The sequence below is a fragment of the Balaenoptera musculus genome, chromosome 5 (assembly GCF_009873245.2).
Source record: "Balaenoptera musculus isolate JJ_BM4_2016_0621 chromosome 5, mBalMus1.pri.v3, whole genome shotgun sequence".
In the NCBI taxonomy this organism is placed as follows: domain Eukaryota; kingdom Metazoa; phylum Chordata; class Mammalia; order Artiodactyla; family Balaenopteridae; genus Balaenoptera; species Balaenoptera musculus.
Window position 1 is genome coordinate 126,066,375 of NC_045789.1, and position 19,300 is coordinate 126,085,674.

General features: G+C 37.8%; 1 protein-coding gene across 1 annotated transcript in view; it reads left to right on the forward strand.

The window, feature by feature from the left end:
• The window catches only part of INTU (inturned planar cell polarity protein), an 85,797-nt gene that overhangs the window by 11,144 nt on the left and 55,353 nt on the right, over window positions 1–19,300 (forward strand). The window contains 2 exon segments of the mRNA XM_036853894.1: window positions 1,906–2,444; window positions 18,932–19,020. Of these exon segments, the coding sequence (XP_036709789.1) occupies window positions 1,906–2,444; window positions 18,932–19,020 (628 nt within the window).

Genomic DNA, 19,300 nt, shown 5'->3' on the forward strand with positions numbered 1-19,300 from the left:
GAGATTATAAAGCAAGTAAATTTCATTCATTTTCTAATTAATATATATCTTCATAAGTAATTGTGTATAATTATGGTATTTTCATTGCACCATTTTATTTTATTTTTTAATTAATTAATTAATTTATCTTTAGGCTGCGTCAGGTCTTAGTTGTGGCAGGCGGGATTTTTTGTTGCGGTGCGCAGGCTCTTCCTTGCACTGCGTGGGCTTCTCTCTAGTTGTAGCATGCGGGCTCCGGAGCATGTGGGCTCTGTAGTTGTGGTACACGGTCTCTCTAGTTGTGGCGTGCGGGCTCCAGAGCATGTGGACTCTGTAGTTGTGGTACACGGTCTCTCTAGTTGTGGCGTGCGAGCTTAGTTGCCCTGTGGCATGTGGGATCTTAGTTCCCCGACCAGGGATCGAACCAGCGTCCCCTGCATTACAAGACAGATTCCTAACCACTGGACCACCAGGGAAGTCCCTGTGCCATTTTAAATTATGGTACATTGTTATCTAAATTTTTTATGGTGGGGACACAGTTATTTAGACTCACCAGAGTAAAACTACAGAGATATTAAATACTGATTTCTGCAGGTACAGACATAGTCAAAACAACTGATATGGTGAATAATCCACAGTAAGTAGTGCTAAGTGCCTAAAATGATGCCACACACTGGGAACCAGCAAGTGCCAAAGAAATGTTAGTTTTGATATCTGGGGATAGTTATGCCTTTTTTTTTTAACCATTCTTATATAGTTGAAAATTCTGTGTTAATTACCAACTACAGACCAGCGTAGTGGTTAGTTTCTGATTAATAGAATAGTGCATTTTTTGGACGAATTTTCACAGTATTTAGAAAGAGACACTTGACTTTTAAGTTAAAAGAACCAGGATTGCTAATAAACACTGCAGAAAATAGATGTTTTCTAACTGATTGAATGATTAGAACACAAATTATATTGTGCCAGGATATTACAGCTCATGTTTCTGAAAAGACTTTCTCCATATGTTAGTTCTTCCACTGTAACCAGTTTTGCTTTAAAGAATAGCAGTTTGAAAGGTAAACTGTTCGTAACATTGAACAGGGTAGAGTTCGTGGTTAGGTCTGTTACCCTAAGACGGGTATTTTTGTTTTTTAATGCTCTTTGAATCACTTTAATAATAATTTTGTTTTTTTCAATGGCCTACTTCCCAGCTAAAAGTTTTTTATAATCACATGATGAATCATGTAATATGTGGTTTACTTTTCTTACTACAATTATTCGTTAAAAGGAATTTTATGAAATTATAGGCTACAGAAGTGATTATTATTAACTGTGATTACAAACTAGTTGTTTTCAGCAAAGATTTTAGTTCGTGGTGGGTGAATGTTCCTTTTTTGAAAACTTATTATATAAACAAAGTCTTTTAATACTGGTAGGCTTTCACTTTTGTTTTAACGTGTCAGCCATGCTGAATAATTTCCTTGCAAATAGTATGTTTTTATGTGCAATTTCTGAATGTCTCACATCTGTGGATATAATTGTATAATCAACTACTAATGTAAATTATTGTCCAGTGAAATTGTCTAAAGTGACCAGTAACCACACAGGGACTGAATTAAATTTAAAAAACCAAACAGAACCTTAGATTCTAGAAGGGGGCCATCTCTTTTTTAATTTGTTTTCTTTTCTATCACTATGCCATTTTGATTCCATCTCCTCCAACCCCAGTTCTTCAAGGCTCTACAAAAAGCATTCTACAGGAAATAATGTTGATGCTCACAATAAATTAGAATCAGTGAGGAGACTCTGAAATAATCAAAGAACTTTCACCCTTCGCGTCTCCCCGCACCCCAGCCCCTACCCTCACCCGCCTGCCGGAAAGGCATAACTGTTTTTCCCATGTTTGGCTGTGATTTAGATTATCTTTTCTGTTTTTCATAGTGACCTTGAGCCTGAATGGCTGGACAGTGTGCAGAAGAATGGAGAGCTATTTTATCTGGAGTTGAGTGAGGATGAAGAAGAAAGCCTCCTTCCTGAGACACCTACTGTGAACCATGTCAGGTTCAGCGAAAACGAGATTATTATTGAAGAGGATGATTACAAAGAAGGAAAAAAGTATGAACCCAAACTCAAGCGGTTTACCAAGATTTTAAAAAGTAAAAAACTTTTACCCAAGCGCTATAATAAAAAAAATAGCAATGCCAGTGGGCCAGTATCCATTCTAAAGCACCAGTCCAATCAGAAAACAGGAGTTGTTGTCCAACAGCGGTACAAAGACGTGAACGTTTACGTGAACCCCAAAAAGCTAACCGTCACCAAAGCCAAAGAGCAGCTCAAGCTTCTGGAAGTACTGATTGGGATTATCCATCAGACCAAGTGGAGCTGGAGAAGAAGTGGAAAACAGGGCGGTGGAGAGAAGCTTGTGGTCCATGGCCTGCTGCCAGGAGGATCTGCTATGAAGAGTGGTCAGATATTAATTGGTAAGTTCTGCTGGTGAACATCAGTCCTTGTTTGCAGGGTTAATGGTTGATGATGCTTTGTGAGGAAAGTGATCAAAACAGAATTATACCCAGAGTCTCAACCAATTAAGGACTGCCTGACGATATTTGGGACAGTAGTGAAATTGGAAGGATTGTGTACTGCAATGCACAGCATTCTTAAGACAAGCACTTTAGTGCATTGAATACACATGCGTGCCTTGTTAGGCCAGGGAACAGCTTAACTAATTTTCAAGTTTTTATATAATTTTATTTCATCTTGGTTTTCTTTGCTGACAAGAAAAAGAAAAGTTGACTGTACAGTGATAATTTAGGTTTGAATGACCTATATCCAATAACATGATACAAAAATATATAATTTATGAATAAAAATACTTTAAAATTGTATGTTTGCACTTAAGTGCCCCGAGTTCTTGGAGTGGTTTTAAACTGTTTCCTATGGCATATGTAGCAACATTGGTGTTATACGTAAATTTCCTTTGAAGGGCGCTTGTCATAAAATATCCCACCAATTTTGAGGGGAAAATAAGAAATCCACAAGTTATTCTGAATATATGTTAAGATGAGCATTTTGTGTTGCTGATACATTTTAAGCTGTTGGATATGTTTGAGTTAGTAGCAAAGATAGATTAGTTACCTAGAGATAGATTAGTTACCCAGAGATAGGTTAGTTACTCAGAGATAGGTTAGTTACCCAGAGATAGATTCATTACCCAGAGATAGATTACCCAGAGATAGACTAGTTACCCAGAGATAGACTAGTTACCTAGAGATAGACTAGTTACCCACAGATAGATTAGTTACCCAGAGATAGGTTAGTTACCCAGAGATAGGTTAGTTACCTAGAGATAGACTAGTTACCTAGAGATAGATTAGTTACCTAAAGATAGATTAGTTAAAGATGAGAATATGTTGTTAACAAAACTTACAGGTAGTAACAGTTCTCCAAGCTGATGGTCTTAAGTTGACCCAGCCTGAGAGATTTTGATAAAGGAACTTTTATAGATTCTTTAGAAACATTTAAAAATATTTCTTTAAGTCCACATTTTTTGTTTGTTCACTGATTCATTCGATAACTTTTTGAGCACCTGCTAAATGCCAGGAACACGAAGATTACTCTAATGATCCAGTTGCGCCTCCTAAGGAGCTCATGCTGTAGTGGAGCTCACGTAGGGTCAGAAGTAAGCAGACAGTTTCCCACCGTGTGATAAGTGCCATGATAAGGGTTTGCAGGGAGGAAGCCTGCAGGAAGGGCATCTGTGCAAAGCGTGTATTCCACATGGTTGCAACAAGGTCTCCACATCCTCTTCTTACAGCGTGATGTTGATACTCCTCCCATGGAGAGTTATGGTATGTGTGTGTGTCTCTGTGCCCCACCGCCCCGGCCTTGAATCTGGGTGGGTCTGTGACCACAGCTTAATTGGTACTGTGCACACAGACTTAAGGAGTGGGCTCGTAAAAGGGGATGTGCCTTCTGCCTGTCCCCATTCTGTGAGGAAGGCCAGGCCACAGGAAGAGGCCCTGAGTCGTAGCATTCTGGGTGATAGCCCCAGCTGAGGCCCCAGCCACGCTCAGGAACAGCCATCAGACGTGAGTGAAGAAGTCGTCCAGGTAACCCCTGCCCCAACCATCTGGCTGCAGCTACACAAGGAACCCTGAGTGATAACCTCAGCTGAGCCCCATCACCCCCAGGACCGGGAGAGACAATAAATGGTGGTGGTTGTTTCTTTCGTTTTTTTTTTTTAATTGAGATATAATTGACATACTACATTATATTAGTTTCAGGTATACAACATAATGATTTTATATTTGTTTATCCTCCGAAATGATCACCGCAGTAAGTCTGGTTAACATCCATCTCCACACATAGTTACAAAGGACGGTTGTCGTTTGAAGCTACTGAGTTTTTTGGGTGATTGCTTTTGCAGTAATAGGTAACTGGAACAGGAGCTAATGCATACTTACATTCTCTCAGGTCCTCACCTTCCTTTTTTCTCAAGTTACAGAATTGGACCAAAATACCTCTAAGGTTTGTTCTTTTAGTTCTGTCAAAGGAGACCAGAATTCCTGCTTATGAAATCCTGCCTGGTTATTGCCCACCACCATAATTGTATGATCCTGCATGCTGGGAAACCTCGGCTACACATTCTCTTTATACTCGCCTGGGGCTTCTGCTTGGAATGCCTATTTGGGCCGAGTTATAGACAGATCTCTAAAATTCTTTTTACCCTTTTCTCTTGAAACCTAACAGAGAGGTGGTTATGACCAATGAGCCTCCTATTCCATATTTCCTTTCCCCTGATACTCACTCCAGTCTGCTGAACCGTCTAGGAGTGGCAGTTACCTCTGGCTGTGATCTTTGCACCATCTGTATGGGTGGAAAGAGAATGAACCAGAGAGAAGAAGACTACCAGGGTGGTCCTACTGTTTATCGTTAAAATAATTTAAAGATACACAAGGTGCTAGTAGTCTACCTTTTAACCTGAGTGAGGTAACGTGGATGCGTTCACTTTGTGATAATTCGTTGTATTGTACTACAATTTATGCACTTTCCTGCATGTGTATTAAATAGCAATAAAAAGTTAGAAAAATGAGGCTCATGAGTTCAATTTTGTAATAGAAAAGATTATGATTTTCTAATAAGTAGAAAAGGAAATTTGTTGGAATAAAATGATTATTTCATCTTTGATACATAGCAAAATGGTTGGCTCATAATAAGCCCTCAAAGACATTTACTGAATGAATGAATAAACCATGTAAAAAGAATACATGCAGGGAAAACAATTAGAAGTTAATATCAATACAGCAAAATGCTAATAGTGTTGGATTAGGGTGGGGGCATTATGGGTAATTGTTATCGCTACTTTTCTAAGTTTTTAATTTTATGATTATGTTCCATTTTTTTTTTTTTTTAAGATTTTTAGAAATTTCATGTAATGTCTGAAACATTTATATTAACATATTTCCATACATATTTCCATACAAATACAAATATAAGATTTTTAGAAATTTCATGTAATGTCTGAAACAATTATATTAACATATTTCCATACAAATAACCCAATGAAAGTTTAGTATTAGTTGTTTTGTTTGTTTTTTTATACTGCAGGTTCTTATTAGGCATCAATTTTATACACATCAGTGTATACATGTCAATCCCAATCGCCCAATTCAGCACACCACCATCCCCACCTCACCGCAGTTTTCCCCCCTTGGTGTCCATATGTCCATTCTCTACATCTGTGTCTCAACTTCTGCCCTGCACACTGGCCCAAATGTACCATTTTTCTAGGTTCCACATACATGCATTAATATACGATATTTGTTTTTCTCTTTCTGACTTACTTCACTCTGTATGACAGTCTCTAGATCCATCCACGTCTCAACAAATGACTCAATTTCGTTCCTTTTTATGGCTGAGTAATATTCCATTGTATATATGTACCACAACTTCTTTATCCATTCGTCTGTTGATGGGCATTTAGGTTGCTTCCATGACCTGGCTATTGTAAATAGTGCTGCAATGAACATTCGGGTGCATGTGTCTTTTTGAATTACGGTTTTCTCTGGGTATATGCCCAGTAGTGGGATTGCTGGGTCATATGGTAATTCTATTTTTAGTTTTTTAAGGAACCTCCATATTGTTCTCCATAGTGGCTGTATCAATTTACATTCCCACCAACAGTGCAAGAGGTTTCCCTTTTCTCCACATCCTCTCCAGCATTTGTTGTTTGTAGATTTTCTGATGATGCCCATTCTAACAGGAGTGAGGTGATAACTCATTGTAGTTTTGATTTGCATTTCTCTAATAATTAGTGATGTTGAGCATCTTTTCATGTGCTTCGTGGCTGTCTGTATGTCTTCTTTGGAGAAATGTCTTCTGCCCATTTTTGGATTGGGGTGTTTGTTTCTTTGATATTGAGCTGAATGAGCTGTTTATATATTTTGGAGATTAATCCTTTGTCCGTTGATTCATTTGCAAATATTTTCTACCATTCTGAGGGTTGTCTTTTCGTCTTGTTTATGGTTTCCTTTGCTGTGCAAAAGGTTTGAAGTTTCATTAGGTCCCACTTGTTTATTTTTGTTTTTATTTCCATTACTCTAGGAGGTGGATCAAAAAAGATCTTGCTGTGATTTATGTCAAAGAGTGTTCTTCCTATGTTTTCCTCTAAGAGTTTTATAGTGTCCAGTCTTATATTTAGGTCTCTAATCCATTTTGAGTTTATTTTTGTGTATGGTGTTAGGGAGTATTCTAATTTCATTCTTTTACATGTAGCTGTCCAGTTTTCCCAGCACCACTTATTGAAGAGACTGTCTTTTCTCCATTGTATATCTTTGCCTCCTTTGTCATAGATTAGTTGACCATGGGTGCGTGGGTTAATCTCTGGGCTTTCTATCTTGTTCCATTGATCTATGTTTCTGTTTTTGTGCCAGTACCATATTGTCTTGATTACTGTAGCTTTGTAGTATAGTCTGAAGTCAGGGAGTCTGATTCCTCCAGCTCCATTTTTTTGCCTCAAGACTGCTTTGGCTATTCAGGGTCTTTTGTGTCTCCATACAAATTTTAAGATGATTTGTTCTAGCTCCGTAAAAAATGCCATTGGTAATTTGATAGGGATTGCATTGAATCTGTAGATTGCTTTGGGTAGTATACTCATTTTCACAATGTTGATTCTTCCAATCCAAGAACATGGTATATCTCTCCATCTGTTGGTATCATCTTTAATTTCTTTCATCAGTGTCTTATAGTTTTCTGCATACAGGTCTTTTGTCTCCCTAGGTAGGTTTATTCCTAGGTATTTTATTCTTTTTGTTGCAATGGTAAATGGGAGTGTTTCCATAATTTCTCTTTCAGATTTTTCATCATTAGTGTATAGGAATGCAAGAGATTTCTGTGCATTAATTTTGTATCCTGCAACTTTACCATATTCATTAATTAGCTCTAGCAGTTTTCTGATGGCAGTTTTAGGATTCTCTATGTATAGTATCATGTCATCCGCAAACAGTGACAGTTTTACTTCTTCTTTTCCAATTTGTATTCCTTTTTTTTCTTTTTCTTCTCTGATTGCCGTGGCTAGGACTTCCAGAACTATGTTGAATAATAGTGGTGAGAGTGGACATCCTTGTCTCGTTCCTGATCTTAGAGGAAATGCTTTCAGTTTTTCACCATTGAGAATGATGTTTGCTGTGGGTTTGTCATATATGGCCTTTATTATGTTGAAGTAGGTTCCCTCTATGCCCACTTTCTGGAGAGTTTTTATCATAAATGGGTGTTGAATTTTGTCAAAAGCTTTTTCTGCATCTATTGAGATGATCATATGGTTTTTATTCTTCCATTTGTTAATATGGTGTATCACATTGATTGATGTGCGTATATTGAAGAATCCTTGCATCCCTGGGATAAATCCCACTTGATCATGGTGTATGATCCTTTTAATGTGTTGTTGGATTCTGTTTGCTAGTATTTTGTTGAGGATTTTTGCATCTATATTCATCAGTGATATTGGTCTGTAATTTTCTTTTTTTGTAGTGTCTTTGTCTGGTTTTGGTATCAGGGTGATGGTGGCCTCATAGAATGAGTTTGGGAGTGTTCCTTCCTCTGCAATTTTTTGGAAGAGTTTGAGAAGGATGGGTGTTAGCTCTTCTCTAAATGTTTGATAGAATTCACCTGTGAAGCCATCTGGTCCTGGACTTTTGTTTGTTGGAAGATTTTTAATCACAGTTTCAATTTCATTACTGTGATTGGTCTGTTCATATTTTCTGTTTCTTCCTGATTCAGTCTTGGAAGGTTATACCTTTCTAAGAATTTGTCCATTTCTTCCAGGTTGTCCATTTTATTGGCATAAAGTTGCTTGTAGTAGTCTCTTAGGATGCTTTGTATTTCTGTGGTGTCTGTTGTAACTTCTCCTTTTTCATTTCTGATTTTATTGATTTGAGTCCTCTCCCTCTTTTTCTTGATGAGTCTGGCTAATGGCTTATCAATTTTGTTTATCTTCTCAAAGAACCAACTTTTAGTTTTATTGATCTTTGCTATTGTTTTCTTTGTTTCTATTTCATTTATTTCTGCTCTGATCTTTATGATTTCTTTCCTTCTGCTAACTTTGGGTTTTGTTTGTTCTTCTTTCTCTAGTTTCTTTAGGTGTAAGGTTAGATTGTTTACTTGAGATTTTTCTTGTTTCTTTAGGTAGGCTTGTATAGCTATAAACTTCCCTCTTAGAACCGCTTTTGCTGCATCCCATAGGTTTTGCGTCGTCGTGTTTTCATTGTCATTTGTCTCTAGGTATTTTTTTATTTCCTCTTTGATTTCTTCAGTGATCTCTTGGTTATTTAGTAACGTATTGTTTAGCCTCCATGTGTTTGTCTTTTTTACGTTTTTTTCCCTGTAATTCATTTCTAATCTCATAGCATTGTGGTCAGAAAAGATGCTTGATATGATTTCAATTTTCTTAAATTTACTGAGGCTTGATTTGTGACCCAAGATGTGATCTATCCTGGAGAATGTTCCGTGCGCACTTGAGAAGAACGTGTAATCTGCTGTTTTTGGATGGAATGTCCTATATATATCAATTAAATCTATCTGGTCTATTGTGTCATATTAAAGCTTCTGTTTCCTTATTTATTTTCATTTTGGATGATCTGTCCATTGGTGTAAGTGAGGTGTTAAAGTCCCCCACTATTATTGTGTTACTGTCAATTTCCTCTTTCATAGCTGTTAGCAGTTGCCTTATGTATTGAGGTGCTCCTATGTTGGGTGCATATATATTTATAATTGTTATATCTTCTTCTTGGATTGATCCCTTGATCATTATGTAGTGTCCTTCCTTGTCTCTTGTAACATTCTTTATTTTAAAGTCTATTTTATCTGATATGAGTATAGCTACTCCAGCTTTCTTTTGATTTCCATTTGCATGGAATATCTTTTCCATCCCCTCACTTTCAGTCTGTATGTGTCCCTAGGTCTAAAGTGGGTCTCTTGTAGACAGCATATATATGGGTCTTGTTTTTGTATCCATTCAGCCAGTCTATGTCTTTTGGTTGGGGCATTTAATCCATTCACGTTTAAGGTAATTATCGATATGTATGTTCCTATGACCATTTTCTTAGTTGTTTTGGGTTTGTTTTTGTAGGTCCTTTTCTCTCTTGTGTTTCCCACTTAGAGAAGTTCCTTTAGCATTTGTTGTAGAGCTGGTTTGGTGGTGCTGAATTCTCTTAGCTTTTGCTTGTCTGTAAAGCTTTTGATTTCTCCATCAAATCTAAATGAGATCCTTGCTGGGTAGAGTAATCTTGGTTGTAGGTTCTTCCCTTTCATCACTTTAAGTATATCATGCCACTCCCTTCTGGCTTGGAGAGTTTCTGCTGAGAAATCAGCTGTTAACCTTATGGGAGTTCCCTTGTATGTTATTTGTCGTTTTTCCCTTGCTGCTTTCAATAATTTTTCTTTGTCTTTAATTTTTGCCACTTTGATTACTATGTGTCTCGGCGTGTTTCTCCTTGGGTTTATTCTGTATGGGACTCTCTGCGCTTCCTGGACTTGGGTGGCTATTTCCTTTCCCATGTTAGGGAAGTTTTCGACTATAATCTCTTCAGATATTTTCTCTGGTCCTTTCTCTCTCTCTTCTCCTTCTGGGACCCCTATAATGCGAATGTTGTTGTGTTTAATGTTGTCCCAGAGGTCTCTTAGGCTGTCTTCATTTCTTTTCATTCTTTTTTCTTTAGTCTGTTCCGCAGCAGTGAATTCCACCATTCTGTCTTCCAGGTCACTTATCCGTTCTTCTGCCTCAGTTATTCTGCTATTGATTCCTTCTAGTGTAGTTTTCATTTCAGTTATTGTATTGGTCATCTCTGTTTGTTTGTTCTTTAATTCTTCTAGGTCTTTGTTAATCATTTCTTGCATCTTCTCAATCTTTGCCTCCATTCTTATTCCGAGGTCCTGGATCATCTTCACTATCATTATTCTGAATTCTTTTTCTGGAAGGTTGCCTATCTCCACTTCATTTAGTTGTTTTTCTGGGGTTTTTTCTTGTTCCTTCATCTGGTACATAGCCCTCTGCCTTTTCATCTTCTCTATCTTTCTGTAACTGTGGTTTTTGGTCCACAGGCTGCAGGATTGTAGTTTTTCCTGCTTCTGTTGTCTGCCCTCTGGTGGTTGAGGCTATCTAAGAGGCTTGATAGGAGGCTGTCTCCATATTTTTTAATTATATAATTTTGGGACTAAAGAATGGATGATTTTTTTTCAGCATTAATTTTTTTAAAAGTCTCTGAGCAGTCACAGGTGTTAAGCTTATAAATAATGAATATTACCTTATGCCACTTAGAGCAGAGATATAAATCGCTGTTAGGAAAGAGACTCCGTCCTTGAATACTTCATCGAGCAGATGCTCTTGTTTATCAAGATCAGAAATCCTATTCCAAGTTGTGTATGTGTTCATACCCATTTGCAAGAATGGACGATTTTAATGTCATGGTGGGTTTACTAATCGCACAAGGTGCTTCTGTGGTGGTAATTTCTCACTTGCTTCTTTCATAGTGACATTTCACACTGCAGTCACCCCACAGGCAAGAAGATCATGAACACTTTGTCCTGGTCAATGCAGTTTGCTCGGGGTGACTTCTGCTGCTGTTGTCTGGCTGAGGGTGACCCACTGTTGACTAAAGTCCCTTGACCAGCACAGTGAGACGGGTGACTTTTCTTTACTTTTACGACAGCAAAACTCTGTTCTATTCTCATTCTTCTTTGCTGGATTCTTGGGGGTTTTGCTACCTTTTTTGGTGCCATTTTTGCTGTTCCTGCTGCCAAGGGCTTGCATGTTTATTTTTTATATTTCTGTTTTTGCGTTTCTGTTATAGTTGGACAGTTGATAGCTCCTGGACTACCTGTAGCCAGCCGCCGACTCAGTCCAGAGCAAATAGAAGTTCCCCTTTTATCTATATCCTAGAAACTGCATATCATCTCAGTGATTTATTTTTGTCTTCAAGATTACCCATTTTTTGGTCATTTTAAACTAGATTTTTTTTAAGGACTGGGAAGGATAGGGTTAGAGAAAGTACACATTGATATTCTTTTTTTTTTTAATTATTTATTTATTTTGGCTGCACTGGGTCTTAGTTGAGGCATGCGGAATCTAGTTGCGGCATGCGGGATCTAGTTGCGGCACGCGGGATCTTTGTTGCGGCATGCGAACTCTTAGTTGTGGCATGCATGCGACATCTAGTTCCCCATCCAGGGATCGATTTCAGACCCCCCTGCATTGGGAGCATGGAGTTGTACCCACTGGACCACCAGGAAAGTCCCCACATTGATATTCTAGACACACATACCCCTGGAAACTATTTCTGATGAAGAATAAACAAAGTTTATTTCAAGCTGTTTTTGTGTCAGCTTCTAATGTTCTCACCTGTGATCATTAAATAGATTTGTTTTGTATAATACTTGTGCTAAGTTTCTCTTTTAAATTTTAAAAAATTTTGGAAGTGTTTTTGGATTTACTTTTAAAAATCATTTTAGTTGAGGTATGACTCAATAATATGCACAAATCTTAAACGTATACTCAGTAAATTTTGACATATGTATGTCCCTGTGTAACTACCACCCAGGTCAAGATATGGAATGTTTTTGGTACCCAGAAGGCTCCATGGTACATCTTCCTAGTCAGTACCCCCTCCCAAAGGTAATCTTTTAAAAGTCAGAACTTTTCTATCAACAGAGTTGATTTTGCCTCTTCTTGAACTTCATGTATATGAAAGTATATGGTGTGTATTCTCTTGTTTCTATTATATTTTCTTTAGTTTATAATCTATGAGAAATATCCACGTTCTCACTATGTAGTATTCCGTTGTATGAATACATACTATTTATTTTTCCATTCCACTGTTGATGGACATCTTGGTTATTTCCAATTAAAATATCTGAAGTGCTCTTTTGAAAAGACAGATTTGTTTTTCATGAACACATAACATGGTTTTATTCTCTAATATTTTGCAGACTATTACTTGGCATACATTTTTATTTTCTCCTGTAATAGGTGTAACATTTTGATATTCGTAGTGAAAATAACTCTACTTGTTTGTCTCTCCTCTCGCACGTCATTTTTTCCCCATATTTTTACCCATGGAACTTGAACGACTAGTAAAGGAAAGACACTGAAGCAGTGGGTTCACCGGAAAGACAGAATTTTAGAGTTTTTATGCCTTTGTTGAGAGCGTCTGGTTGTACTTCCCCCTACGGATGAGCACCAAAGGAATCCCATGACTTACCCGAGAGCAGACAGCCAGTCAGTGATAAACCTGAGACCCACGGGTTGTGAATTCCATTCACAGAGCTCTTTCACTTGCCAGGTTGCTCACTTGAATGGGTGGGGAAAGTGCCAAAAGATTTCTCTTTGAAACAAAAACGAAAAGAAATGACTTAATCCTTTCAAAATGTAATTGGGAAATAAGTGTTAAACTACCACAATGTACTGTTTAACCCAGTTAATTCATTCTGAGACATTTGTCCTAAAGAAGTAATCTAAAACACATCTGCAAACCGCAGCCAGCAGATCAAATCAGGCCCACCACCCATTTTTGTACAGTCAGCAAACCAAGAATGGTTTTAACCTTTTACAATGGTTTTTAAAAAAAAATCAAGAGTGATATTTTATGACATATGAAAATTATATGAAATTCAGATATCAGTGTTCATAAATAAAATGTTATTGGAACACAGCCACATTCATTTGTTTATTGCTGCTTTCAAGCTACAATGTAAGAGTTGAGGAGTTGCGACAAAGACCATATGGCCTGCAGAGCCTAAAATATTTACTGATCTGACCCTTTACAGAAAAAGTTTGCTGACCCCAGATGTAAAAACAGGAAAAGCTATGTGCACGAAAACATTTATTCAAGCATTTTTTAGTAATAATAAAAAGCATGAAAATGTCAAACCAAGGGTATGGTTATTTAAATTATAATTTAATAAATTTGTATGTTATTTGACTATTAAAATTGTAATTGTAAAAACTGTATACCAGCATAAAAATTCTTATTACTTGAGAAGTTTAAAAAGAAAAAAATCCTTGATGCCTCATTTGTGTGAACAAAGGTAAAGACTAAAAATAATTTGCAGAAACAATCATGGCTATAGTGCCATCAATAATTAATAGTTATCAATAATTTTTACAACATTTCTGCAATATTATTTTCTATTTTAATGAGAAATAAAAACCTGGCACTAGTTTCTTATCCATCATCTTCAGAGAATGTGATGTTTTACTTAATATTCTGAATAGTAGTTACAGTAGATGAGCTACCCTTATTCAAGGAATTCTAGAATGGTAGGTTGGGAGGGACCTTAATTTTCTCTGGTTTAGTGCTTACATGTTATAGTTGAGGGATTGATATTGAAGTTAAAAAAATACAATAATTTTTATTCTCTCAAAACTTAAGAATTTGTCAGTAAATGCATTAACTTGAATGTATAAAATGGCAGTATGTAACTATGTTTCAAAAACCGGATGCTTTCCCCTCTGAAGTCAAATTCAGCTTAAATGATCTATTTATTTATTTAAGTAAATTTATTTATTTTTGGCTGTGTTGGTTCTTCGTTGCTGTGCGTGGGCTTTCTCTAGTTGCGGCGAGCGGGGCCTACTCTTCGTTGCGGCACGTGGGCTTCTCATTGCAGTGGCTTCTCTTGTTGCAGAGCACAGACTCTAGGTATATGGGCTTCAGTAGTTGTGGCTCGCGGGCTCTAGAGCGCAGGCTCAGTAGTTGTGGCACACGGACTTAGTTGCTCCGTGGCATGTGGGATCTTCCCGGACCAGGGCTCGAACCTGTGTCCCCTGCATTGGCAGGCAGATTCTTAACCACTGCACCACCAGGGAAGTCCCTAAATGATGAACTTATTTATTTATTTATTTATTTATTTTTGACTGTGTTGGGTCTTCGTTTCTGTGCGAGGGCTTTTTCTAGTTGTGGCAAGTGGGGGCCACTCTTCATTGCGGTGCGTGGGCCTCTCACTATTGCGGCCTCTCTTGTTGCAGAGCACAGGCTCCAGAGGCGCAGGCTCAGTACTTGTGGCTCACGGGCCCATTTGCTCTGCGGCATGTGGGATCTTCCCAGACCAGGGCTCGAACCCATGTCCCCTGCACTGGCAGGCAGATTCTCAACCACTGCGCCACCAGGGAAGCCCTAAATGATCAATTTAAATGCACAATCTGATCCTACCCCACTGTCTCATACCTATTTCCCAGTCCTCTTGTATGTAAATACCAGCTTCTAACAAGACTGATTTATTCTTTTTCCAATGACTGCCAAATGTACCTTGTATGTCCTTCTATTCTTTAGCATTCATGGTCCCTGACTCTCACTTGGTACTTAGCCGAACTTGCTTTGTTCTGTTAAGCGGGTATATTAATTTTCTATTGCTGCTGTGACAAAGTACCACAAACTTAGTGATTTAAAGCAGCACAAATTTATCATCTTGCAGTTCTGGAGGTCAGAAGTCTAAAATGCGTCGTCTGCACTAAAATCAATGTATCCACAACGCTGCATTCCTTCTGGAGGCTGCAGGGGAGAACCCCTTTCCTTGGCCAGCTGCTGGAGGCCACCTGCATTCTTTGCCTTGTGGTCCCTTCATCTTCAAAGCCAGCAGCGTAGCATCTTCATGTCTCTCTTCCTCTGACTCTGTGGTTTTCCTGCCTCCTTCCTATAAAGAGCCTGTGATTACATTGGGCTCATTTGGATAATCTCCCAATCTCAAGATCCTTAACTTAATTACATCTGAAAAGTCTCTTCAGCTATGTAAAGTAACATATTCATAGATTTCAGAGATTAGGATGTGGACATTTTTGGAGGACAGTTATTCTGCCTACCACAGTGTGTGTGAGTTTTAATTTTTTTCTCTTTGCAGTAGTAATAATATGCTTATGGCAGACCATTTAGAAAATGTAATTAAACAAAACAAAGAAAAAGCCCAATCACCCAAAGGGATTGACTTAAGTATTTTGATAAACGGGTCTCCCCCTTTATGTTTTATTTGATTCTTGAATGAAATCTCTTGATAAACTTGATAAATTTCCCCTCTTATTTCTACCCATCAATAATTCTCAGACTATTTCTTATTTAACAATTCAAATCAATTCATGCAGTTCATTTCCTTTCAGCCTTTGAAGTGGGACCCTGCATACTAATGACTCTCATGCACTTGTTGAGAAAGAACTTTCCTGGAGTGCACGCTGCCCACTGCAGTGATGTGACATCCAGGAAGCCTGCCGTCTCTGAGTCACCTCACAGAGATGCTCAGAAAGACGTGAGGAAAGCAAGTATCTGGGAAGTGAGAAGTGGATGTAACATTTCTTTTATAGAAAGAGACAATTTTCTACTAAACATTTAAAAATATTGTGTATATACTATACTTGTTCTAAAATTTATTTTCATATCTTTTGTGATGATACATGTCTCCTATTTTTAGAGGTTTGTTGGACATGATGCTTCCAGATGATACTTCCTATAACACTCAACTACGGAACTGTATTCATTAGGGTTTGGAGGGGAAAAAAAACAAAGAGTCATTTGGGACATTATCCAATGGAGTTTTAGTTTAAAGGAGCAAGGTTTAAATCTTTTCACTATTTAGGTGTCCTGAGGATAGAATAATCTATAGACAGTAGAACTCATGGTTGGTACGGTCCAGAAGGGGTTTTGTTTTATCAGTACATCAGTACTTCTATATTGTGTTCACCTCTCTCCCTCCCAATCTCTCTCTCTCTCTTTCTCTCTCCCTCCCTCCCTCCCTCCCTCCCTTTTTTTTAAAAATGTTTATTTATTTATTTAATCTATTTATTTGGTTGCACCAGGTCTTAGTTGCAGCAGGCGGGCTCCTTAGTTGTGGCATATGAACTCTTAGTTGCAGCATGCATGTGGGATCTAGTTCCCTGACCAGGGATTGAACCCCGGCCCCCTGCATTGGGAGCGTGGGGTCTTATCCACTGAGCCACCAGGGAAGTCCCCTTCCTTCCTTTTTAAAATCACTATAGCTATAAATAATTTGATATAGTACACTTGTTTAATCTCATTTAAAAATAATTAAGGGAGTATGTTGCTTTTTCATTTTTCCAAGTTGAATTGAAGTTGGAAGCTTATTTTAGTTTGCAAGTTCTTACTCTTTTCTTCCAGTTTGATTGAGATATAATTGACATACAGCACTAAGTTTAAGGCGTACAGCATAATGATTTGACTTACATACATCATGAAATGATGACCACAGTAAGTTTAGTGAACCTCCATCATCTCATATAGATACAAAATTAGAGAAGTAGAAAAAAAATTTTTTTCCTTGTGTTGAGAACTCAAGGTTTACTCTCTTAACACCTTTGTTATATAACAGACAACAGTGTTAATTATATTGATCATGTTGTACATTACATTCCTAGTACTTATTTATCTTATAACTGGAAGTTTGTACCTTTTGACCACCTTCATCCAATTCCCCTCTTCTCTCCTCCCCCGCCTCTGGTAAGCACAAATCCAATTTCTTTTCTGTGAGTTTGTTTGTTTGTTTTGGAAGTATAATTGACCTACCACACTATGTTAGTTCCTGTTACACAACATAGTGATTCGATATTTCTATACATTGCAAAATTCTTACTTTTAAGAAAAGTTACCAGGTTGCTCAAAGTGCTGCAATAGTGGACCATCCTATAAGGCTTGGTGCCCAAACCTGAGGACCTCTCTCAACTGAATAGCATCTCTTGAGCATTTGAACCTAGTTTAGGTCATTGCAAGCTTTCAGAGGGCTGGCCTAAGGAACTCCTGCTCACTCTGCACTTAACCCCTTTCCCATATGATAGATATCAAGAAGAGCAAGGAATGAAGGGAGAGGGGAAGGGGGAAGAATAGCAGTAGCTAAAGTAATGGCAGCTTCACCTGTTCCCCCACCCTCATTCCCACAGGGCATCATGAAAAGGGCCAGGTGACCCCTACACACATAGTGGGTTGCATTAAAGGACAGGAACTTGGAGCTTAGGGAACACGAATCTTTTATAAAGAACAATTATTAACAATAAGATATTGTTAATATATCTTATACTGTACTTTTTTTTTTTTTTACTGTTATTATACTGTACATTTGCTCTGGAGGGAGGCACTATCTCATCCAAAGCTGTTCGCTATACAGACAGTCTTGAAAAGATAATCCAGAACACAGACTTCCGTGCCTTGGCTTTTAAGATATACGAAAATATGAGAGACAATGGAGATTGTCTACAACACTATTTTATCTATATATATCAATATATATTTATTATCTGTCTTCCCCAAAGAGTATTAAGCTCCATGTGAATAGAGGTTTTTTGTCTGTTTTGTTCAATTCTCTGTCTGCAGTGCCTAGAACTGTGCCTGGCATACAGCAGATGCTCAATAAGCATTTGTTGGATAAACTAATGAATGGATGAGTATGAATTATTTAATCAATTTCCTAATGATAGGAATGAGGAGAAAAAAATAACCTTGGTATGTGTATTTCTATTAATACACTCACTGGTGTTTAGATATTACCTTTATGTGAAAGTAAATTTCCATTTTTTTTTAAAATTAATTAATTAATTTATTTTTGGCTGTGTTGGGTCTTCGTTTCTGTGCGAGGGCTTTCTCTAGTTGTGGCAAGCGGGGGCCACTCTTCATCGCGGTGCGCGGGCCTCTCACTATCGCGGCCTCTCTTGTTGCGGAGCACAGGCTCCAGACGCGCAGGCTCAGTAGTCGTGGCTCACGGGCCCAGTTGCTCCGCGGCATGTGGGATCTTCCCAGACCAGGGCTCGAACCCGTGCCCCCTGCATTGGCAGGCACACTCTCAACCACTGCGCCACCAAGGAAGCCCTAAATTTCCATTTTAACACTGATCTTTATTAAAGCCACCTGATTTGATAATATACACATTTAAAGAAAAGCCATGGAAAGGGAGATTTTTTACCGAAACATGCTATAGGTTTTATTGCGGTTGGGGGCTTTTGAAACAAAGATGTGTGTAGGCACATATCAGTAATAACAGTGAATACGCAGCATATTGAGTTATGATATACCACATGGATTTAATTAAAATTTCAGCTGAATTTTTTTTACTGTGAGTCTAAGTGGTTAGATTCAATTTTGTTAGGTGCAATATTTGGTTTATGCTACAAATTTTCCATTTGTCCCTTGGCTTTATGTAATTCTCCCAATTGTATCAAAAATGAGAATATTCATCTCTTTAAATATTCATAGGTTGTATTTAGTTATGGTGCAATGTTGGGCTGCGTTATAGTTTAAGAAGGAGTGGGGTGGGAGATTATTTCTGCCACTAATGAGCTTTATAACCTTGAACAAGTCCCTGAATGTCTGTACCACATTTTCCATTGTACTTTGAAGATCAGAATAGATGCTTTTTAATGTTCCAATTCTAGATCTTTTTCAGTTTTGGATACTCACACAACTGTCTTTTATTGTGATTCTGTTTTCAGGTGATGTCCTTGTTGCCCGTGAACGATTGTAGATGTTGACCTCTGAGAACATAGAGAGAGTTCTGTCTTGCATTCCTGGACCTATGCAGGTGTGGACATTCTTTTTCTGTGTTTTATGATGAATTACATGACATAAGTGTTTGTGCTATCTTCTTTTTATGAAATTCTGAAAATAGTCATGTATAATGGGCGAGTTATACTTACATGCTAGGACATTTTTAAAATTTTAGCTCTTAGAGATTGTTCCAAAAAGAAAGAGAAATATCTACAAGAACAATAATAAAAACATACATAATGACCAACTTGCCATTATAAGTATCACACCTGCTGATGAAAATCCAATTCCTAGAAAAGCCATTTAAAATAGTC